Below are 25,471 nucleotides of genomic sequence, written 5' to 3'. Positions count from 1 at the left end.
GAATTATGCCCACAGTAAACCAGAAAATCCAGTGATTTACACAGTAATTTTTTCAGTGTATATATTTTTATTCTATTAAAAGGAATGAGTCTCTTATACTTGTTTTTTCCTATATGTCCATATATGTTTTCATTGACAACAAGCTTTTGGAACAAACATCAGACATGATCTTTCTACTGTACTGGTCTTTCTTACCTTACATTTTCCATGTTAAATATGAAAGGACTGCGTGAAATCTGCAGTTACTAATAGGTAACACTGTATGTTTATTACACACAATAAGAGTAATCATAAGTAGACCTCCATTTTTTGTTTTTTAGGAGTATACTCCTAATATATCTCTATGTAATATAATTGCTTCTATCCTTTTGCAAATTTTTCAATTTAACATTGTACTCCTGACTTTTATCCATTTTTATTGTTGTGGTCATTACTTATTTTTTATCATAGCACACTATTTTACTGTATGAATTTACTTATCCAGTCTCCTGTTAATAGACATTTGGGTAGTTTCCTGTTTTTTGTTACTGAAAATGTTTGTCATAAATCATTTTCATGTCTCCTGACATTTATGTAAATGAATTGCTCTAGGGTATATGTATATGCAAGTCGATTTGCTAGGATGCTTACTAAGTTGAAGGTATCTATTACTTTGCCAAGAAGCTATCAATATTTTGCCACATTCTGTTATTGATGGTTGAGAACACAGAAAGACATTTAGAAATGAAAAGAGAAGTGGCAGGTGATGTCTATATAAAACCATTAGAAGAATAAAAAGAGAGAACTCTTAACATTTTAGTTGAGGCAGTAATCTCTAAGATCCAATCATGAATCAGGAAATCTGATTTAGGAGCTCCAAATGAATTCAACATTCCTCAAAAAAACTTGCATATATGAAATAATACTACAAATCAGAAATATGGAAACAATAGGAACAAAAGCTTACAGTAAGGTAAAGAACATTACTTGGGAAGAGTTCCCCTTTTTCATTCAGAGAAAATCAATAATGGGAGAGGGGTAAACTGGACAATTTTTGAGTCATACTTACAAATTTCACAATGTTTCATTGAGTCATTTTAATAGTAAAACTCCTACCTCTATACAGAATATCTTTTTTATTTATTCATTCATTCCTAATATTTCAGCAAATAATGATCAGTAACTGAGCATGTGTTATAAACCATTATTCATATCTGTAAGACAGATGAGTAAGACAAATACTATCTCGAGGATCTTGGTCCAGTGAAGACAGCATGTAAAAATTCATTTACAAGACAATATATGGTCTCCAACTAGGCAGGATCACTAGTAAAGAGAATGTGGATTGCTTAGGCCAACTTGTAGGGAAGCTTTCACACGAAAGAGAGAGCATTTGAGATGAATTTTGAGGAATTCAAACCAAGTTTAAAACCTCTGACTGGAGGCTGTAAAGCAACTAAAATCTGTGTTCAGTAACTTCTCTACATTTTTCCCCGACCAAATTCTATAAATTCACCCATACTCCCATAACTTTTAAAGGTCTGCTTAAACCAAAATGAATCTTGACTCACCTTTGCATGTTTTTCATCCTCTGTGACTGCCAATTTTTTTTTCTGCTTATTATACTCTTGTCTTCTCTCTAAAACACTCATAATTTTTTCATCAGTTAAGTTCTTCCTAAACTCACAAAACTGAGGCCAATATTTAAACAGAACACCAAAAATTGTCATCTGTATGGAAAAAAAACAAAGCATGTCTCATATTACAAATGTACCAATTTAAACTAATTCACCATAATAATGGATTACATTCTATCTTTAATATAGAGCATGTTTCCTCCAACTTATTGTCTCCAGACATCTTGGTATAGTTTAGCTCAGCACATGCTTATCATCAATGTGTTTTACTACCAATGAGAAACCTTTCTTTAAAGAAGAAAACACTTAAATATACTTAAAAGTCACTTTCTACTTTATGTTTCCCTAACCAATTGATTGTATTAATAAAGAGTCCATTAGGTCTTTTTAAATAAGAAATTTATGTTTTCTTTTAAAACATATACTAGTCGATCTGCCACATACTCTACTGTTTTATGCAAGTATTCCAAATATTCAGTTCATCAAGGGGAACTCCTCTCTTCTGTGCCTCCCCACCCCCTTCTCTTTCTTTTAGAGAAAGGAAATACCATTTTGCCTCTGGAAAAGCTCTTAAACAAAGCTGCAGATCTAAGAATAAATCTTGAGTAACTTTTAAATGATATAATCTCTCTTTTATGTTGGAGCAAGAAAAGTAGCATTTAAAAAGCGGACTGGTATCCTGGACAAATGCTTTCTATGAGGACACTCTACATTAAATGATTAATTGTGATATTTATAGAGATAAGAATTGTTGCTCAAATTCCCATGCCAACTTTTTCCATTAGTTCCAGAGGCATACATTATTTCCAAGAAGGTAGGACTTGCCACATCAGATCAAGTCCAACATCTTGTTGCTAGGAATGGCCTTTACCTAATACCCTGGAGGAAAATGAACCATCCCATTAGGCTCCAAGCCAATTCTTCAGGGAAAAAAAAGAGGACTTTTTGAAAAGTATATACTGCACAGCTCAGCAGAGTCCAAAATTGGTACATTTCACTACTTCTCTTTTCTGTACATGAATATTTACTTCTTTTAAAACATAATCATGTCAAGGAATTCCATAACTTACGAGGATTATGAGCACAAAAGTTATTAATTATGAACATGAAACATTTGATAAATGCAATACTTCAAAAACTTTTCAATTATATTTATTTGCCATGCTTTCAGTTAAGTAAATCATCTGCTCCAGTGTTAAGGGATTATGGTCGTTTTTATATAGACTTTTTAAATTTAAATCTACCACCTCCTCTATTTGCCAACTACTGGCCTTACTTCTCAGTTGTCTCTAAAGCCTGAGTCATTCCCAGCTCTCAAATGTATTTCCATCTATTGACAGAAGTTCTTTGCATAAAAGCAAACCAGTTGGGATGCAGTTTTTCAATGGAGGACATAAAATTGCTCTAGTCCCAAAAGTTGCCATTAAGATTTTAGGTTAATAGCATACATGTTAGTCATTAAAATTGCCCTGAATCTCCAAAACCTTAAAAGATAACTAAGCTGTGGATAAGAAAACATTTTAATGTTTTAAATGAATAATGAATTACTTTGCAGATGAGCAAATCGTTTTAGTATGAGCCAGTGGAAATTTTTAAAGTGAAATACTTTAAATGGGCCAGTGAAAATTAGCTGAGTGGTGAAAGCTTTCTAACTACTAGGGGTGCTGGTAGGTGATAAGCAGAGGCTTAACTGAGAACAATACCAAGATAGATGAGGTTCTTACTTACTATTCAACAAAGATGGCTCTCAACTTTGCTCTCATTTCCAATTTGATCTTACTCCTTTCCATTATGGATGACATCTTCTTATATTATTCAAATCATGTGTTCAAAATGTTAGTGAGTGCCTACTTTATGTCAACCCTTCAGACCACAAAAGAAAATAAGAAACATTCCCTGCCCTCAACATGCTTTTAGTCTAATGGGAAAGTGAGATGTGAGAATCATTTTCAATGCTGTGTGACAAGTATTCTCACAGGTAAAATATAGAATATCACAGAAATGCAAAGGAGAGAAAACAACTGTAAAAGCCCAGGAAAGAAGAGAGTCAGACCCATTTATCGAATAACAAATATTTAAGTAAGATGGTGGCAGATGACAAAGACTGGGAAGAGATGTTGCTAGAAAGATATGAGTATAGTCTGCATTCTGAGGGCAGTGGAGAACAGTGGACATCTTTTAAGTAGAGAAGCAACATGATCGGGTATACATTTTGAAAAAGATGAATTATATGGTGAAGAACGTCCAGGTGTAGGGCGTTTTGGTAATTAATGTGACACATGTTGCAGCTGTGAACTGAAATGGTGGCTGGAATTGCAGAAAAGTGGAAAGAATGACAGATTTCAAGGACAAATGGATACATTTTAGGGGATGAAGCTAAGGGAATAAGTGAATGAAGGAAAGGGAAGACGTGAAAATGACAACCAGATTTCCAGCTGAATAGTTGTGCCATTCCCTGAGCCTCTTAGGAAATACAGGAGGAATAGCCTGCTTGGAGGGGTGAGGCTCCCAAATCAGGGTTCCCTCATTTTCAGATGATCCAAAGTCTACATTTAAGATTATGTCTAATCTTCTTAGGACTCTGTTTTAAGAAATCAAGGAGAAGGCAGACACCTCTAATGAGGCTCACTGGCTGCCATCTCCCGAGCATATGCCAGAACCGCCCCAGGTAAGCAGCTCCAGACATTCACCGCCAGACTCAGTCTTTGATCTCCATGGTCAAATCCTGGACTGCTTATCAGGAGACCTCATTTTGGTGAAGAGATCCCTCCAATCTTTTCATTAACAGATGCTCCAATTCCGGCTTCATGTTTTTTCTATTTCTCTCTAGCACATCCTCAATCATGCCTTTATATTTTTGCCCATTTTAATGCATAATTTGGATTGTGAGTCCACTTTCAGTTCCTCAGAGGACTTAGAACACAGCTGGCTCGCAAATGAATGTTCAGGAATAATGGCCTTTTTCCACGCTCAGGGGCAGCCCTACCCTAAATCTCTGTTTCCTATCACTTAAATCATGACATGGCCATCACTATTACCCCGATTGTAATTTATTTTTCTTAATCATTTTTCAGGAACAACATCACTAAAAGGCTTTTTAAAATGCAAATAAATTATGTTCACCAAATCACAGTTTTCTATTATTTATATTAAAAAGAAGTAACTTGAGCAGTTAGCAGGCATGATTTTCCTTTCACGAGCTTGTGTACTTTATGTTGGTCGGGTGCTTAAATCTCCTATCACTTATTTTATGAGTTATGTGAATATTCCAATCTTTAAAAATACACAAATCTTGGGACACACATATTTTTGTGGTAGCCGATATTTTAAAAGGAAATATGAATGGTGGGAAAGGAAGGAGGAATTAGCTGGAGTTTTATATGTTTGAAATAAATATGATAACCATGGGAAGTCAAAGAACAACATCTAAATAACTGCATTAGCTATATATTATCATCAAAAAACTAGCAAGTTGCTAGTTTCTTATGGTCTGTGGCATATGCAAAGATTTTTTTTTTTTTTTGAGTAAGTCCCAATGTTAGGCATTGCCAAATATGTGCAATGCAAAAGTTTTTATTTATTTATTTATTTATTTATGCATACAGAACTGGGGTACAGGCCAGAAGTGTAGGGGCAGTGAGAGGATTCACCAGAGACAGAATGGGGAACAGAACAAGCCGATTGATGAGGTACCCTGCTGAGGGAAGCAGTGGGCGGGTCAGGAGAGGTCTGCTGTGCCATGTGGGTCACCTTTGGAGCGTGGATTGAACTCATGCTGAAGTGGCTTTGGCTTCTTAATGCTGTGCCTCAACCTGCTGCGCCACCAGGGAGGGCTCGCAATGCAAAAGTTTTAAAAGAATACCCAGGCTGTCATTCTATTTTGAAATAGGCTTAGCCATGTGCTGTGTACTCTTTACCTGTGCTTCTCTAAATACGTATGGTCCTAACTCCTTCCTGTGTTCAATAATCTTCTGGGCTTGCTCGTGTGGAATGTCTATTTGTAAAGCTGGTGGAATACTGGAGTTAATGAAGCAGTTGATAATAGTCATGATCTTCTTATGGATAATGGACTGCTCACAGTGAGAATGGCACAAGTCCTGAAGAAAGGGAATAAAAAAGAGCAATACATGATTAAAGCACCAGCAGAACATGGGTTGTGCCAATATGTGTTTCAGTTAACATATACAATTTTACTTCAGAAAAAGAGGTCACTGGGCAATGCCAAGATTATCTTAAAAAAAAAAAAACAGCTTTTATTTCCTTGGGTTGGAGGAACTCAGGTTCATATATCTTAATACAAACACAGACGTCTTTTAATCCCGATTACTGTTTCTAGGCAAAGGAACAGTTTTAGTGGCTATTTTGACTCACTTAACAAGTACATATCTAGTACTTGCTATACACACTACATATCACTGTTTTTGTGTCTCTAGCTGAACTCAGCCTGAGACAGTAAGTAGTCTGAGCATGTAGGCATGCACAGGGTGTGAGGACCACACCAGAGTGATCTGGGGGACAGGTGTGCCACCATGCATATCTTAGTACCTATATGCTTTTAGTTAAACCCATTACATCATCTTTTCAACTAAAGATCATACACTATTGTGACCATACATTAAAACTCGCCAGTTTCATGTCATTTTGTTTAAATCAAGAGGTAGCCTTGCTTGTATTATGTCACTTTTTTGTCAAGACAATGATTTCTATATCACTAGAAAGCAAAAAAATTTAAAAAAAAAAAAGGGAACTTCTAGATCTAGACCAGCAGGAAGCCAAAATTATTAAGTACTCATTGTAGGGTGGACATTATGAAAGCTGTCTTGTGGACATGATTAAAATAAGAAAAATTCTAGTGCTTGCCACACGAAACTTCACATATAGTTTGGCATAGTTTATAAGTTTGAAAAAAAAAAAGCTTGAAAGAAATGTTACATTGTGACAACAGTTAGCACTTTCTACTTAATTTAAAACTTAAGCAAACATCTAAATTTACTCTGTTCCCTCAGGAAAAAAACCTATTTATACCATATAATTTTTGTAAAGAAAAATATTTTATTTGCCGTTACCAGTGAAATTATCGTACAAAATTATTTTGTGAGCCTGGTTATAATTATGGAATATAAAGTTTGTGAAAGAAAAACAAATTTCTGGAGTTATACAAGTGAAGGAAAAAGGATTTAGACTGAATAACAATTGATGATTCTTTCTGACAGTTCTGCCCTACCATAGTATTAGCGTAGTTAACTTTGAAAGTCTCAACTTACGCACACTTTCTTCTTGTAAGCTTTCTGCCACCACCTCCCTCTCCTGCCCTCCTTGGCCAGGAGACTTGTCCATCCTGGGTCCTTCCATAATATCCTGTGCTTCTTCAGCACTGCACTAATCACTAACTGCCTTACCTAACACTTATCTATTCCTCTCCCCTAACCTCTGACTCTAAGAGGGAAGACTGAATCACAACTGAATCCTATTTTCCTGGCCCTTGGTTGGTGCTCAGTAAATAGTTTTTGGCTTAAAATACACTTTCAGTCTTTTTTTTGTGTACACACACATACACCCCCCCATTGTAGATTAAATCATACTGTTTGCTAAGCAACAGTAAGTATAAACCAATAATAAAAACTTTTCAATAATATAATCATTGATTATTCTACATTATTCTATTATATAGATGTATTATATATTGATGCATCATAATTAAATGATCAGTGTCCTACTGTTGAACATCTGGATTCTCTCTCTCTTTATCACAATTCAAAACCACGTTTGGTTAAGAATATTGTTACCAGCTCTGCATATTATCACAGTCATTACTGAGAGGGAGCAATAATAAGTAAAAGCATGAGATTTACAACAAAAAGTCTCGGTTCCGATTCTAGTTTCACCATTTAAATAACTGTAGGACATTAGGAATTTCTCAACTTTTCTGTGCTTTAGCTTTTTCATCTGTAAAATGGGGAGAACGATAGTCTTCACCTCACATACTACTTCATGATAATGGTTTTCAGAGATGTCTCCTTCCCTGGGTAGGAGAGAGGTGTGTTCACCATTTGAGCGCTATAATTTAGCATAATGGTTGACACTTTAAATACTTAATAAAGCCTTTGCAAATCCACTACTATAGCATGGTTTTCAATAGTTAACTAGTATTGAACTATATTACAGTATTTTAAAAAGAAGATAAAGGGCAGTCTGGAATGAGAAATAGTCACAAAAGTATGGGCTGAGTATGTATGAATCTATAGTTTCTTTAACACTCTTTGGCAAGGATTTGCCTCTCATCCTAGCAGGGTTGGACTTACTCATATTCATATTGGCTCAAAGACAGTTTTGCCCAACCCACAATCATAACTGACCATTCTGGAAAACAGACTCTACCTCCTTAAGATTCTCCAAAATTTCTTAAATACTTACTTTTTTGTGAAAAATTTTTAAAAAGCATCTTGAAATTTTTTTATTCTAAGAAAATTTCCAAGTTGAGAACACTACCAAAATTACTAACAGAAAGGCATAGGGGGGATCTTGCACATAGCCACTTGGATTTTTCACTTAATTATTTTGTTTAAAATTTGATTATCTGTACCAATAAAAAAAAATCCTCTTTCATCTCTATAGGCTTGTTTACCAGTAACCTACTATCTTTGGCTACTGTATAAATATTCTTGAGAAGAATTCTTGTAACAAGATCGTGGTTAAAGTTCTGAATATGAATCTCTTTAGGAAGAAAATGTATATAGTACATTTATAGACAAATGATATGCAGAAATAAAGTTAACACTTTCAGGAAGGTTCTCATCAGATGATAATATATGGAAATAGTTGGAAAAATCTAAAACTATAACTTCAGGGTTCAATATTCCTTGTAATAATAAGTGCATTTTATTTAGAACAATAAATATTTCAATATTTACACACTGGTATAAAGATGGCAAAATTGGAATATCTTACATAAATCTTGCCCATAAAGTTACAGTTAAGATTCTGATCTCTTAATGCATTTCCTTCTCCAAATGAGGTGGTTTACTTCAGTTCCCAGTACAATACCTTATATTTTTGTACTTCTTGCCAAAAGAGTACCCCATTTTCCAGTAAATCTCCTTTTAGAGCCACAAACCGTTGAAATTGTCTTGCAGTAACTGGATTCAATAATGCTTTACGAAAAGCAATGATTTCACAAGATGAAGATATCCACTTACTTTCCACAGGCTTTCCAAAACAGAAAATACATAAAATTAGCCATGCTCTGAAACCTAATAATCATTTATTAGGCTAAAAATCACCAACTTCTATCTCCCTTAGTTCTGACTGTTGACATTTTATAGAAAACAAAAACCGGCACCTTCCCCTTAGTTTCTGCACTTTTATAATGCCTCAATTTTTACAAGGTAGAGGGAAAAATAAATGGATGATTTAGAACATATGAGTATATCGCTTAAGAAGGTTAACATCATTCATTACAGTTTGGGACTATAATGAAAAACTACATGTTAGTGTATAGCAAAAGTTCCATGCTTAAGCAGAACAAAATATTCATATTTTAAGTTTATGATTACTTATATATGTTGTATATTAATATATAACTACTGCCTTTTGAAAAGTAAAACTTAAGAGTTGGACTTTTAAGGTATCTCTTCATAATTTTTAGAGATTACCAATTGATCATTTAAACAGGAAATCTACTACAGAGTTTCACTGTAATTCTGTCTTGGAAAAATCATATGTTTAAATGAAACATCTATATTATTTAACAATAAATTATTTATTGTAATTAATAATAACACATGGTTATTATTATGTTACTTTTAATAATAAAGTTCCTCTACTGAGGATTCAATTTACAGAACAAAAAGTCAGAAGGACCATAGTGTTTCAATAATGTTTAAAGGCTTTACTCTTAATTTAATAAAAAAAGTTTTATTTTATATCCTTATAATTTTGCAATCTAAGATGTCTACCTTTTTTTTACTTTTACCATTTTAGATGACATATTCACTCCCGCTTTGGACTCTTAAGATTAAAAAATATAACAGATAAATTCCACTACTGTCAGTGCATAAATTAAGTTTCTTGAAACAAGTCCTATGTGACCATTACGATAAGTGCTTAATAGAGTTATGCAGAAAGTGCTGTGGGAACACAAAAGAAGGAATACCTAATTCAGCCTGAAGAGTAAAAACTTTATAAAGAAGGACCCTAAGGATGACATCTGAGCTGGAAACTAAAACGCAAAGGTAACTCCAGCCAATCTAGATGGATGTTAATCCTTTGACTCAGAGAAAGTGAGGGACAGATCACTATTTTAGTGAGGCACATGTGCTCTCTGGACAAAAAGCGAAGACCCTCACCATATGGTCCATATTAAAATTATAGCCCTATAAATAGGAACAACTATGTATTAGAATGGGATGTTTATTTAAAACCCACTCAGCAAATAATGTTTTAAGACCTGCTTCTTAAGATAGTAAAACATAGCAATTTAACTAAAACCTGTAAGTTAAGCAGAAAATAACATAATATATAATGCACGATAGTATGAAATATTGTTCTTTAACATTTCAATAAAAATAGAGCAAAAAACAAAGAGAATAAGTTTATTTCAAGATGAAAATACAGAAAAAGAGCATTCTAGTAGATACATACACTCTTTTAACGTTCAAATAAAATTTTATTTTTGTCAGTTTGCAAGGGGTCATCTGGATCTAGTTTGCTATTCTAGCAAGAAGAATGAATATATGTGTGTGTATGTGTGTGTGTGTGTGTGTGTGTGTGTAGGCTCAAAAAGAAGACTGTGTTTATTGTGCTTGTTAAGAAGCAAAACAGGCAGTTTCTAGTAAGGTAACATATACCAGAGGTTTAAATAATCACCAAAATGATAGTTATTCTAAATCTTTTAAAGCTAAAATGTATTTCTACGTAAAGAGGATAATGTAAAGATAATTCAACCTCCTGATTATGCTGTTTACTTCTCATTCTTTTTATGTAACTGGCACTCAGAAAACAAACTGCCATGTGCTAGAATGAATAGCTCAACTCAATAAATCCATCAGTGGCAAAATAAAGTACAATACATATTTAAAGTCCATTTCTAGGGTTGAACAGGTCAAGAAACTCTTTAAGAACAGGGTTCTTAAAGGTTGCTAGAGTCACACTTTTCCCAGATTTCGTCAGCCAATTAAAAACAGTGTCTTCAGTCAATTGGGGGTTTAGAAAACAGTGTCTACAATAAGGGTCTTTGAGTAAGAAGAGGAAGAAAAATAATGCTTTGACAGAGGGGAACTTATAAAGGGAAGAATAACAAATATTACTTGCCTTCCAGACCCCAATTTTCCTTCCATGCTTCTGTAGTAAGAGCTCTTCAGCTATGTCTTTCATTTGTACCTAAAAGCAAAACCAATTATTTTATCACAATTTTTCAGAATGTCAAGTTTTGGAAATTATTTAATCTAATAGCTTCAAAAGGTGAAGTAAAGGTCAGCATAGCTAAGAGATAGCACAGTTCAGGAAAAAGTGATCAGACTGAGAAATGGAAGCTTCTAGGTCCCTGGTTACTCAAATTTTCTGTAAGTTTCCTCATCAGCAAATGTTAATGGTACCATATTATATATATAATAATACTATATTGTCCCAGTGTAGGTAATAGACTGAAGCTGCAGAGATAGAGCTTCCCAGACTTTTGTGCACTTTTTTTTTTTTGTAGCACCAACACATTTTAGAAGAGTGTACAAATTAGTCAACACCACGGGGAAATACAGTAGACATTTCTTGAGGTTTTGTTTAGTCAACAGTTTCCCTTCAGAAACTTCTCCAGCTACGTGAGAGCTGCATAGCAGGGAGAGATGGGAGCTGAATTACACAAGAAGTTCTGCCTCCAAGTGTTCGATAACCATGACTTTGGGGAGAAGATCTGGGAACTCTTGCTGGGTCCCAGGTGCTCCTGGTGCCTGGCTTTTCTAAAGCTTAGGTGTCAACTCCCCTGGGTGTAATGAGATGCTCTAGTGCCATTTAATTTCTTTATTTTTACTTTTTAAAAAGATTTATTTTATTTATGCATATAGAACTGGGTATAGGACAAAGGTGCAGGGGTGGTGAGAGGATTTCCCAGAGACAGAGTGGGGCTTAGAACAGGTAGATTGATGAAGTACATGCTGAAGGGAGCAGCAGGCAAGACAGGAGAGGTCTGCTCCACCAGGTGGATCATCTGGAAGGGTGGGGAATCATCTAATTTGAGCTGAAGTGGCTACGGCTAGCTTTGCAGTGCTGTACTTTAACCCCTTGCACCACCAGGGAGGACCCCTCTCGCATCACTTTATAATAAATTCTTTCCCTTCACTTTTGTCTTTGGCTTAATGTTGCCTGAATCCAGAGAATGCCAAATCAGGAAATGGCTATAACTTACAACAAAATTGTGCTAAATACAGTGAGAAAATATAGCAAATAATATCTGTAGACAAATGTCTTTTTATTTGGCATTGGATTGAAATATGGAGTTAGTGTGAAGAAAGGGAATGAGGAAATGTGAGCTGGACCAAAGGTTATTTCCAGGAATTTTCTGCCTGCAGTAAATCATCTTTTCTTATCCACACTATATATTCTATACTCCCAGCTGTATTGTTTTTTCTAACTTAAGGAGTATAGAAAGCTGGGGTATTTCCATATAAATAAGACTCAAAGTGTTTGACATATTGGATATATGGGGCAGCTTTTTAAGTTCTGTCCTGATCAAGGCTAATGGCATATATTTTATATACTAAAATCCAAAATTACACTCTCTGCCCCATTATTTTTGTAAAGGTTACATTTGCCTGTTATACAGTCACATTTTAAATTATCAGAGTAATAGATATTTCTTATAAAATAAAAATAAAGCAAAGCAACCCCTCTCCTTTATCAAGTAAAAAGTAAAATTCTCTCTTTCTAAACCCATTCCTAGATTACAGATCCTTTCAGATCTTTTCCACGAATAAAGAGAGACAGAGCAAAATGCATAATGGGCAGATATAGAGGTATAAGTATACATAATGGTATTATTTTCTATACATTATTCTGCATCCTTTATATGTATAGAAGATAATACTATTAGCACTCAATCAAAAATATCTTTAATCTTTAATACTCTCATTTTGATATTTTTATCTCAAGATTTCATTTAATATGGAGAGCTGCATAATTTTCTACAGTATGGGGTACTCATTGCCCATTTTTGTGAGGACAATAAAATTACATTAAAATAACTACATTATTAACTAATAATAGTTGAGAATTTGCTATGTGCCAGGCACCATACATCATTTCATCTCATCTTCATAATCTCATGAAGCAATTACCATAATTAGTTCTATTGTTTTCAAATGAGGCATTTAAGGATATAAAATTTTAAATTGTACAATTAATAAGTGTCAATGTTATGATCAAAAGTTGGGAGGTCTGACTCCATTCTTTTGACAACTTTGCCACAGAATACAGTATCTGGGTAAGTTTGTACCTCTGGTGTTTTGACAGGTATTAATGAATTCCTATTCAAAGATTATACTAATTTACAAACCTTTATCTTTTGACGTGCTGCAAACTGTTCACTTGCAAGAAACAATGGCAACCACACATTTTCTAGCCTATTCAGAACATGCTTCTGGATTTCAATTAAAACAGATGCATCAAGGTATTCATGGAGAATTTTTCCCCAGCCACCACTTAATTGCATTATCTAAGAAAATAAAATGAAACAGAAATGACAAACTTCTGTTTTGGCAAAGAAACACCAATAGTCATTTACCTATTCATTCACCACCCCCCCAAACCATTTGCTGAGTACACAATAGGTGCTACCATTTTCATTTTCTGTAAGGACAGAAGACTTCCCTTACTTCACAAAGAGATTTGTGGTTTATTCAATAGTTGTCTTAGATATATGAATCTGTTTACTTATATTTTAAAGTACACTGGAGTGGGATTTTATCCTATGTGACCACAAGTAATGACATTTATTTCTCCATGGGCTCAGGATCATGTAAAATAAGACTATTAATTTTCTAAGTTCTCTTCTAGGTCTAGTAGTCTATAAATCCATGAACTTGGCAAACTGAGCTGAGAAAGCATTTTCTTTTGTATAGAGAGAAATAGGGCATTAATTAATTAAGAGACAACTTTCACTCAGATATTGTAAATATGTATATTGTCAACAAACATTGGGTTGCAAATGATGGAATAACGGTTGTCATAGCAATGCAGGGCAGCTCTGTTCTCTCACTTGCAAGGGTAGCACCCTTTATAAAACACAATTTCTTTGTTGCCCAATTCTTCCTTCTCCATGATTACTAGCTTAAATAAAAGATGGCTTTTTCATGCTATAAATCATTCTGTTTTCTACCTGGTTTTGTGTACAAACAGCTCAAAACTGCGTATTGGGAAACAACCTCCTTCTTAGCATTCCTTTGATTAATAAGTTAAATCTATTAGTAGTAATATTCTCTTACACAAAAATAAAAGAAAAATCTTCTTAGCCACCCTGTCATACAGTTAGTCAAATAATATTAATTTTAATATTATTTTTTCTTTCTTTGTATTAATTTTTCTTTCTTTGTATTAGAAAGAAAAAGACTGCTAATCAAATTAACCACATAACTGAAATTAGAACTAGTACAATCTACATAAAATATGTGATAAAAATATCCTTGTGAAATTAGTAAATAAAAATAAATGTAAGGGCAAAAGGGATTTTTTAAGCATGAATGTATGGAGTAGTATCAGTTAAAAGAAGAACAGGAAAGAGACAGACATGGGATCTATGACTGTTAATGCCTGGTTTTTGTTAAAAAGTACAGGGATTTTATTCAGCACTTATCCTGATCACATAGAATTGTGAATGAATTGATGAATAAAACCTATATTTATTTTATAAATTACTTAAGAGTAATACATTTTTATAATGTCATAGTTGAGAGAATTTTAAAGGTATTTAAGGTGCAGAGTCCTATGAATACCTAAAAATAACCCTCAAAATTTGCCTAAAATATAAGTGATAAAAGCAAAAGAAAAAAAGACTATATACCTAATGGAATACTATTCAGCTATGAGAAAAGATAAGGCGTTGGTGGTATATGCACTATGGTGATAATACCTGATGGAGATACCCCAGTGCTGCCTCAGTTAAAAACTAATTAACTAAAATTAAAAAAAATAGAAAAGATAAACTCTTGATTTTTGTGACAACATACCTCAAAATAAAGAGGACTATCCCAAGTAAACTAAGTCATAAGGAAGAAAGACAAATACCAGACGGTGTCACTTAAGTGTAGAATATAGAAAAACCAGGAAAGAGTCAGGTAAAACCAATACTCATAACAAGCCTAGAAATTTTATTGTAGAATTGACACTACCATGGGGGGAGAAGGGAGGGGAAGGGGAAAGTGAGGTATGGAGAGGCAAAGGGACACTCACTGTTGAGTGTAGTGTGGTAACTAACACTTAATGGTGTGAGCTGATACCTCTACATCACAGACAATATCATAAACCAAATGCTACCTTGACAAAACAAAAAAGGAAATAATGATTTTCAGGTTAATGATAAAAAGAAACACTTTCATACTTTGATAGAGAAAATGTTTATATATTGATACCTGATCCTGCTGATTCAGGGAAGCTGGACTATTAGGCCCAAAGAAATATTTTTTATTAAGATATTTGTTTTTTATATATATAGATTTTGCCTCCCTTTGCTTTCGATCTCTGTAAGCTATCCTTCGGTACTGCTCAATGTCTGTCCAGCACATAAGGTCCATGCTAAAACGAAAACAGAAACAAAGTACAGTCCTTATTTATTTCCCCCATTAAAATTATTTATTTTTATTTTGACAGAGCTAGTTACCTTGACTAGTTAGCACAGTATTAGACCAAGGAATAATGAGTGCAATATTGTATCTCTGATCCCTCTGTAGACCAGTTAGGTGATCTCTATAATACTTCTCATCCTGTCTAAATATATGAATGAGTAGAAGGAATACCAGAATCCAAAGAGATTCTACCACCATATCGGTAGTATCTCACAGCTATTTCACCCTATTACAATTTGGCTAGTAAAGTCAAATTCAATATGGGAAAATTTCTGCCAATTGCATATCTATTTGGCAACATGCTACATTTAGAATAATTCTTATCACAAAGAAGGGAAACTATGTGAAATGTGGTTTCCAGATCTAACCAATCTACTATCTTGAAGAAAAATGTTAGAAAACAATTAATCAATGCTACATTTATATGACATAAATGCATCATAAGGTTCCAACATCTATGCAAAACACCACTGTTTCATTATGTACTGGTAATAAAAATTACAAAATACTATAACAACTTCAATAGCTTAGTGAAATATAAAAGGGACACTTCTCAGAAGTAGCAATTAAGACCCCTGTCTTGACAGATGCAAAAGAAAAGGCACAAAAGGGAAAGAATAAACATACTAGTGTTTTAATTTAATCAGTGGGAAAGTATCAACAAATATTGTTTAAGACTTAAAAATACACATTTGGGGTTGCCATTATCAAAATATACTCCCCAAATAACAAAAAGTTATTTATGTAGCTTTCAGGTCATGCTCATTAATTTTGACTTGGCATAGCACCAAGTCACTTCTATCACTATCACTATCAAAAATAACTAATTTAAAAATATATATATAGCTTAGAAAATGACGAAATTCATTTAAAATTACTTATGTTCCTCACCTTGAAGAATGAGCCTCAAGAAACTGACGGAAATGTTCAAACTCCAGTTTGTTGTTAAGCAGATCATTAAAATTAAAATGTTTATATTCTGCAGGAACATTATTCCAATATTCTGTTTGTTTAGAAAGATCAGGGTGTGATGGAATACCCGTTCCAGTTTCACCAGTACTGTCCTAGTGAAATAATACCTTTCATAAACATCTCCTAAACACAAAAAATTATCTTCCCAATTTAAATAGCAAAACTTAAATAAAAATCAATTATTTGGACAATACCATCTAACATTTCAACAGTAAACTGCATAAAGAGCTTTGAATCTAGAATCTGTCCTAATAGCGTCTGTGCTGTCCCTTTCCATTCCGTCTGCTTCTTTTTTTCAGGGACATTGAATAAATTATTATTAAATACTTGCTTATAAAATATTTATTTTATATAATATGTCCTCAGCATTTTCCATGTCTATAAACATGTATCTAAACTATCATGTTTTATGTAAATACACACATGCATTTTACAGTTTTCCATATCTATCATGGTTTACTTAGCCAATGCAAAAGTGGCAAATTTATAAATCAAAATGACATGTAATGTCCTGGTCACTCCCCTGATCTTTTTATTGACTTCCCCAAATTATTTCCATTCTTTTCATATTTTTTCTTTACACTTATGCCGATTGTTGTTACACAACAGTTTATTTTCTATTTGGAAACTCAATTTAATTATTTTGTGCCTTGATCACAAATAGAGCTGCTGTCATAGAGAAAGTAACCAGTAATATTCAAAGGAATATAACATGGCTGGAGGCTCATAGGTAAGGCAAGTGAGTAGCCTAGCTCCTTTTGCTACTTCATCTACTTTGTTGTTAACCTATATCTATAAAATGTGGCAGCTGTCAAGTGCAGCATACTAGGCAGCAGGAAAATGAAACAACCTATCCTCTGCATATCAACAGTATGATCTCTCCCCGCCAATTTATGCAGTGGCAGCCCTTCCAGGATAAAAGAAGAAAAAAAAAGATTGCCTAAGTAAAGAGTTGTCTTACTTCAGCTTTCTTGGAAAATGTCTCTTTATGCAAAGCCTGTAGCTTTCTGAAGTATGTGGAGTCTAGCTGTCGAATTTCTTCCACCAGCTCCACCTAATAAAATAATAAAAAAGTTTGCAACATCAATAGAATGTGCATTATGAAAAAGTAGGGAAAGAATGCACAATTTTCCAATAATGGGCTAAAAAAAACAAACACACTTGCCAATAAAGTAAATTATGTTGTAGGCAAAGGCAGGAGGACAAACATAGTAAAAAATATTAGTTATAACAACTTCAGATTTCAAGTACATGTGATTAAGATATGCATACATTTCTGCAGAATGATGTGGTGTCACCCAGGACTGATTCTTTCTGGACACCCCATTGAACTACTCAACAATGTAATATGTTGGGTCACATTTGTAGTTTCTATCACCATAGTGGGGTAAAAGTCATAAAGGCAGGGACTGCTAGCTCTAAGGACAAATAATCTACAAAAGAATAGGAAATGATAGTGGTCTGTGAGCATAGGTTTACTGCTGCAGAGGTGAGTCAAACATCAAATCAAACCTCATATTAGGTCTTAGCCTTCAGAGTGTGATCACACTGCTTTATATAATCAGTACAGCAGGATTATTTTCCATTTCTCTGTTGCAAGAAAAAAACAGTTTAGATGACTGAAAAAGAACTTTTTGCATTTAAGAGCTAGTTTTGGTAGTCTCCTTGGTTATCCTTTTTAGGAAAGAATCTAATGTAATTAATCCTGTCAGCTGGACATTTAGAGAAGTCCAGTGGGCTGATTTAAGGAGGTTTCTAGAATCAAAGTGAGATTTATTTTTCCTGTTACTAAAGTGTGTAACATTTGTCCATGCCATTTATGACAATCACTACTAATACCAAAACGCTTTGGTTTAGGGAAGTTAGTTGTAATTCTAAGTCTTTTTTTCCCCAACCATCTCAGAATCATGCTCCTCCACACTATAGTCATTACTGGAGAGGATTTTTTAAAATTTCATATTTATGCTATCTTAAATTTTCCAGTATAATATTATTATTTTTTTTAATTGTGGTGAAAGGATGCAATGCTAATTTCTCAGCACAAAGAGAAATCAGGAACAAAAATGTAATCATTCTGTCTGTTCAATTTGTAACAGGTACAGGTTTCATGGACTCCGCCCCTACTCCAGATGCTGAAACCCAAATCCAAATCCCATCAGTACCAAGAAGAAGCACGCAGGGACGTGAGGGCGGAGCTGAGCAGCCAAGTTGGTATCAAGGTTGAGAGAACCTTTTAAACAGCTTTTAAAGTTTTGTTTTGTTCTGTTGCTATGATTTTGATACACACCAAGAAGTTGTTTTTTTTCCCCTTTCACATGCACTAATGGACTATTTTCCACTTATGGCTGTCATATTGGACATTCATGGACAATGTTGGTGACTGACTATACTCTAAAATCTGTGCCACCATAGATATGGTGGTATGAAAATCAAAAGGGGGGAATTGCAACAGGTACAGGTTTCATGGACTCTGCCCCTACTCCAGATGCTGGAAAACTCCAAATCCCATCAGTACCAAGAAGAAGCACACCGGGACATGAGGGCGGAGCTGAGCAGCCAGGATGGGATAAAACCGGACATGTGGGTTCTGGGGGTCTCTTGGCCTGGTGGTTCGCAGCTGATCGTTTTGGCGCTCAATTGGTTTTCAGCATGCCGGTGGAGTCCAAGTCAGCAGAACTGGTAGGACATCCTAGTTAACCTGTGTTTCTCTCCCTCTTTCCCTGGGTTATCCCTTTACCTTTCTCCTTATAAATAAATCCATTATTTAACCTTTTGAGTGTCCATAATACGACTGAATCGTAAGCGGACGGTTGAAGACCTACAGACAGGCAACCCAATTCACATTGGGGAGCCCTGTAACAAATTCAGTAAGCCATATGGATAGTTTTACTCACAACCCACAAAGGTAACTGTCTCCATAGTGTTGTGGTACTACTTTAACCTTAATTCCTTACTCCACTCTTCCTAATAGTAGGAAGAATGGCTCTCTCTGAAACTGTGGAGCAGCCAGCTGAGTTCCACCTGAAATGACCTCATGTACAGGGTACATGCATTAACTAAAAAAAAAATAATAATAATAAAATAAATAATACTCATGAATGGTTTTAATTTGTGATTCAAAATAAATATTTAAAAATATTTCCTCCACCCATCAATAAGAATAGTGAAAATATTCAAGCACTGAGGCTTACAACGACCTCATTTGGAATGAGAAAGGATGTGTTGAAACTTTCATCCAATCAAGCAGTCTGACCTGATGAACATCTGGGGATGCTTTAAAATAGCAGCACTGAAGTCAGAGAATGTGCTTCCACAATACATATGAGACGTTTATATTTTCCATGGGTGTAATATTTACTGTAACTCATCCAGCATAAAATTAAACGGGCTTTTTTCATTAATCAAAATTAAAGCCACTGCTGAGAAACGGGAAGAAGGGACAAAGCCAGCAGATGATCACAGTGTATTTGGCTGGTTTACAAGAGGCCAAGATTCAGATTTCTCTCTGCTGACATATTTGTACAGAGAACTAAAAATGACATCGATTTGAAGCTCTTTTTTTTTTAGGGAAACTAGCAAAAAAAACAGTCCATGCCTGTCCCAGTTTTGAGCCTGCCTAAATCTTAAGTCCAAATCCTTCAGCCACAAGACATTTTCCACTTTTCCCTTGTGAATAATGTCACTCATCCTTAGTTTTGCAGGAGACTGAAGGTTCACATGCCATTGATCAGTGCCACAATACCTTTCTGTAAGCAAGCTGGTCTGATTTCACCATCATTGTCCAGGGCTCAAGTAGTAGGAGAAGGATATACTCTTCTGCTGTGTCAAAAAGATCTTCAAATGGTGGCTGTATTTTCATATAAATTTCTTTTTTCTTTTCCTTTTGAAGTCCAATGTCAAAAGTGGCTGAAGGAGCAACATATGTGGCAAAAAGATACTAAAGGGAAAGAAAGGATAAGATATTGGGAGAAAACCATAATGGATAGCAGATTACTCAACAAAGGCAATTTTTTTTAAAGTAAAAGATAGCAAAACAAGCTCAAGTGACTTTTCTTGAAATGATATGCAAACTGCTTAAGAAAAAGCAGTGTGTTTATTCAGAAGACTGCTTTCCATTTTATCTCCCTCTTCCTTCCTTACCCAATTAGTCAATGGATGTTGACAAGAATATGATTTGGGTATTCCGGTTTTTCTCAGATGATTATGTATTGTTATGTCTGATTAGAAGCTCCATGTTTTTTACCTCCTTAAATTCTATGGCATTTTTTGACATATTTGTGCTAATTTCTAAAGTGATATGAAATGCCCTTTTGGAAACAAGATGCAATACACCAGGGCTGAAAAACTGATTATTAGTCGTCTAGTTTAGAGACCCAGCAGACTGCATGCCTTACCCAATGGAGTTGCAAAATTTTTATGACTGTGGCTAATGATCTCTTTTTGCTGTAAAAAAGTCTCCATCTGGTGTCCAATGATGTGGAAGAGATAAAAGGAAGAAATGAGAAACTAGAGATATAGACAAAGAACTTCCAGCTTCCTAGACAAAGTTGCTGGAGGTCAATAATAATAGCTATTTAAATTTGAGAAGCAACTGAATAACATCTTACTTTAAAAATGCTGTTTACTGGATATGTGACACTCTGCATATCAGATTTAAATGTTTTAATAAGACTATCTAATTACCTGTATTTTACATCGTATACTTAAACTTTGGATCTGATAAGGTTCAGGTAAAACACAGATGATCAATCAGTTAATTGATTTGATAGAGATTTGTACCAAATATAAATAATTTTTAATTATTTTAAAGATTAAAGATTTCATGTTAATAATGTATTTACTAAATATCTACTATATCTTAGATACTTGGATAAACTTACATATTCAAAGATTAATAAATAGGACCCAATGTAATACAGTATGATAAACACCACATGATTAGGGATAACAAATAAGATATTCTATGATTATACATTCAGGTTCACAAGCCATTTAATCACCTTTTTTAAAAAATGAGGTAATACTGATTTATAACTCTATATATGAGGCAGCCGCCTCACCCTCTCAGATGCATGTCACCACAGCACACCCACCAGCCAGGCACCAATAATCACCTTTTGAGTTTTGCAGTCAAATACCAATTTCTCTAAAAATTCCCACAACATCACTATTTCAATATTCCATACCACTGCACATATTTATTTAATCTTGGATATTTTTCTGACTGCTAAAACTCTATAATTTATTCTTTTTAAAAAGCCAGCATGGATTTCTCCTCCTCTGGGAAAACTTCACTCATACCCTTCTCCCAAGATCATACTTTTTCTTCTACTACTCCTATCACCCTTAAGTGCAATTAAGTATTTATATGTCTTCTCTTCTACAATGAGGGTAAATACTGAAGTTTATTCATCTGTGATTGTCCAATGCCTAAGACTCTTCTTGGCAGGAATCGATTCCATAAGTGCTTATTGAGTTATACTGAGCCCATAGTGAAGACTCATTTATGTCTTGGGATGAAGAAATAAAATTCTCAGAAACTATTTCAAGAAGAGATAATTCTTATACTACTCATGTATAATAGAAAAGGAAATTTTCCCTTTTGTAACAACATAACTAGAAGTTGAAGTAATTATGCTAAGTGAAACAGAAAGTGAAAGAAAATTACTCTGATATGTAGAATATAAATAATCAGAGTAAAGGAATTAACAAAACAGAACAAATGTGGTTACCCAGGGGAAGGGGAGGAATGAGGAGGGGGTCAATTTGATAGAGGGAATGGCACTAGAACTTTGGTGGTAGATATGGTGAGACATATTATCTACTGAGGTATGAAGTTGTTCTTTCAAAATTAATTTGGTAAACCACTGGCAAATCAATAAAAAAAAAGTTTGAATAAATAGAAGATAATCCTTAAGCTAAATCTCTAAAGACGAGTTAGAGTCAATCAAAAAAAAAAAAAAAGAGTAGTGCAAAAGATGATTCAAGAAGGAAAACATGGTCCAAGATAGGGACACCTAACTAGACTTTTATTACCTGTGGAAAGAATGTAGGCTTCAAGTAGATACCACTGGCTAATGGAACATAAGATAAAATGCTATAAAAGGAATCGGTATTAGAGTATATATATGATTTTTATCCTTCAAGAATGAATTTGAATCTTTAAGATATACAATAGAGACTCTCTGAGAACTAACATTATTGAATATGGTTTTTTAAAAATAAATCACTGTACCATAAAGAGGAGAAACAGATCAAGATTTGAGGCAGTATGGAAGTTGTTTCAATAGCCACATTAATCATATGCTGCCTTCATCTCTAGTCTGAGTGGGTGGATGGGTGGATGGATAGATGGATGGATGGATGGATGGATGGATGGATGGATGGATGGATGGATGGATGGATGGAAGAGTTTATCCATTCTCAGAAACTTAAAAATAAGCAATATATGTGGAAGAAACCCAAATATATGTAAGTTACAGCTTTCCTGAAATTGAAGCCCTTGCTATTCCTGAAATTTTAGCTATTTAAACAGTATATGGACACTCAAACTCAGTGTCTCAATTACATAACGATTCTCTTTTCCCTGCTTTCCAAGCTTCTCTTTTCCGCCTGTGTTTCCAGTTTTCATTAATGACATACAGGTGATAGCACATTCTTTGACTTCCTCAGTTTCCTTCTCAAAATACAAGTCCTATTTCTTTAATCTCTGCAATGAAACAAGGAGAAACTGAGAAGTGTAAAAACTGGAAGAAATAAGCAGCAGCATTTCTGTCCCAACAAAAACAAGCTAAAACACAATCTCCTCACTAAGCATGGCCAGACCCTTTCCTGAATTAAACACTCTGCTCAGCTGGAGCCAGAGCCCAGGCACACTGTTTGGCTGAAGAGCCCATAGTCTCAAGGAGCTACAATTAGGGTAACCTTATGTCCCCACTGGGTTAAACCTCCTGTCCTGGCATAATTAATAGTTCTCTTTTCACTCTCAAAAGATCCTTGGCTTAGGTGATAAACTTTATGGTTTTTTGAACTGCTGTTTAAAAAATACTTATATTTTCCCCAACTATTTAGTATAAAAAATTTCAAACACAGAAGTGTACAATGGATACACACATGTCCACAGTGTACATACCATCAGTAACATTACAGTTTTGTTTCTCATCTATCTACCATCAGTCTGTCTATCCAATTGCTTATCTACAAATTCATCTAAGTATTTACTGTTTAAAAACAATTTATTTTTTTAATTAAGGTTAATAGTAGGATCTTCCCCATAGGGTATTGTCACAATAAGGCATCCTTATACGTAACAGCCACCAAGAGTTTGATAAAATTATGAAATATCTGTAAAACAAGATGTTGGAACTACTGGACACAAAGTTGAAAAGAAAGGAAGGAAATAAAGGAAAGAAGATATTCCTTACTAAAATATAGCCATTTGCCTAATTTGTAATCATATGAATTGAATAGCTGTTATCAAAAGTCAAATCTTCAAACATGGAATATTTTATTTAGAAATTATATTGACTGAATCTTCATAGACTTCCTTATTAAGTGTAAACACATTAAATGAAAGTTGTACTCAAAGTTAAAAAAATAATTCCCTATCTGATTGCAACCAAATTTAGGTATTTGATTGCCCTTCTACCTTTCTTTTCCCTCTTAAAATCAGATTTATCAAAACATTGTTGCTTATCATCTAAGCAACAGTTCCCACTGTGATAAGCCGCATAATCCTTAAAAACAATGTACTCCTTCCACCTCCCCAGTTCTTAACTAGTCTTATTGTAAAATCATAGAACTGCAAGGATTAGAACTGGAAGCATGAGAGATGAAGCTTTCTTTAAAGGTCATTCTTCCTCTAGTACCCCAAGCCCACATTATACATTTTACTGCCTTCCTTTGAGGTCTGGTACTCGCGTCTGGGTGGTAGCAACAGACATGATCAGGCAGAATGGAGGAGGAAATTCAATTATATTGTCAATTCTTTACTAGGTCACAGAATCAACTGATAGTATTTTCCACTGAATTATGCATCAAAATCTGAGACTCTTTTTCTAATATGTGTGTCTAATAATCCAGGGGTAAGTGATCACTTATAAACACAAAGGATGATAAAGGACACAGTCATATACATACAAGATTAAAATCTTTATAAACATGCTAAAAATCATTTTTAAGTTGATTTAAATGAATTTTAAAATGGTATATAAAGATTATGCGTTAATATTGCTAAATAATATAGTCTAATTATGGGCTAGAAACATTGTTTAACCTGGTTAAGCAGTGTATCTGGGGATTACTTGCTTTTTTTATTGACCACCCAGTTCTTCCTTTCTAGTCACTGAGTAAATAACAATGTAGCTGATGTTGGAGAAGAAAACACTTCCTTCATTTCCAAGTCAGCTACTCTGATTCACATTAAAGCAGAGATTCACTCAGGCACAGCTGCGGCAGACATGATTCCAATTTAAACATTAACCTATGATGCTTTAACAACCCAGCAGGAAAGTTTTGGAGAAGAGACACAAGCACTGCCTGTCTGTGATCAAACTGCCTGGCACTGTGCATAACAAGGTTCTAAACTCCATCTCTCCTGGAGACACGCAGAGGTTATGTAATCAGGAAATGCACGACGGGCGGCTTGCCCAGCCCACTCTACACCTGTGCCGGTGACTCACTTTCTTGGCGTCTGAATCAAATAGAGGGGAAGGCAGTGCCTCTGCCTAAAATAGTCTCTTTCAGTCTTGAAATCCTGGGAGTTAATTTTCTTGTTTAATTAAGCTCTCAAGGCCATATGTTAGTTAACAAGAGGATGGAGGGGAAAGGATGTAGGATTGATTCCATGGAGACAGGAGGAAGGATTGAACTGGAAAGTGGATTAGAGAAACAATTGGGAGAAATGAAGACAGAGAAAGAAAAACAATATTTTGATAAATCCTTTGCTTTCTAAAGGATGTTAAAATAAAATTCAACTTAAATTACTTTTAAAACACATTCGCTTACTGGGATTATGGGGGAGACACAAACCTATTTCTTTGCTTGTCTCTTTAAGGA

The 25,471-nt window shown here is 34.5% G+C and overlaps 1 protein-coding gene across 1 annotated transcript in view; it reads right to left on the bottom strand.

Annotated features, from left to right (window-relative positions):
- The window catches only part of RGS22 (regulator of G-protein signaling 22), an 83,640-nt gene that overhangs the window by 5,427 nt on the left and 52,742 nt on the right, over positions 1-25,471 (bottom strand). Inside the window, exons 13-21 of the mRNA XM_012722925.1 lie at positions 20,157-20,351; positions 17,376-17,468; positions 16,334-16,506; positions 15,230-15,392; positions 13,159-13,317; positions 10,926-10,994; positions 8,661-8,822; positions 5,534-5,713; positions 1,551-1,709 (exon numbers count right to left, since the gene is read on the bottom strand). Of these exons, the coding sequence (XP_012578379.1) occupies positions 1,551-1,709; positions 5,534-5,713; positions 8,661-8,822; positions 10,926-10,994; positions 13,159-13,317; positions 15,230-15,392; positions 16,334-16,506; positions 17,376-17,468; positions 20,157-20,351 (1,353 nt within the window). The remainder of the gene's footprint in view (positions 1-1,550; positions 1,710-5,533; positions 5,714-8,660; positions 8,823-10,925; positions 10,995-13,158; positions 13,318-15,229; positions 15,393-16,333; positions 16,507-17,375; positions 17,469-20,156; positions 20,352-25,471) is intronic.

Source organism: Condylura cristata, unplaced genomic scaffold (assembly GCF_000260355.1).
Source record: "Condylura cristata isolate star-nosed mole 26May11 unplaced genomic scaffold, ConCri1.0 scaffold00009, whole genome shotgun sequence".
Lineage (NCBI taxonomy): Eukaryota > Metazoa > Chordata > Mammalia > Eulipotyphla > Talpidae > Condylura > Condylura cristata.
This window is presented reverse-complemented; position numbering and strand designations above follow the sequence as displayed.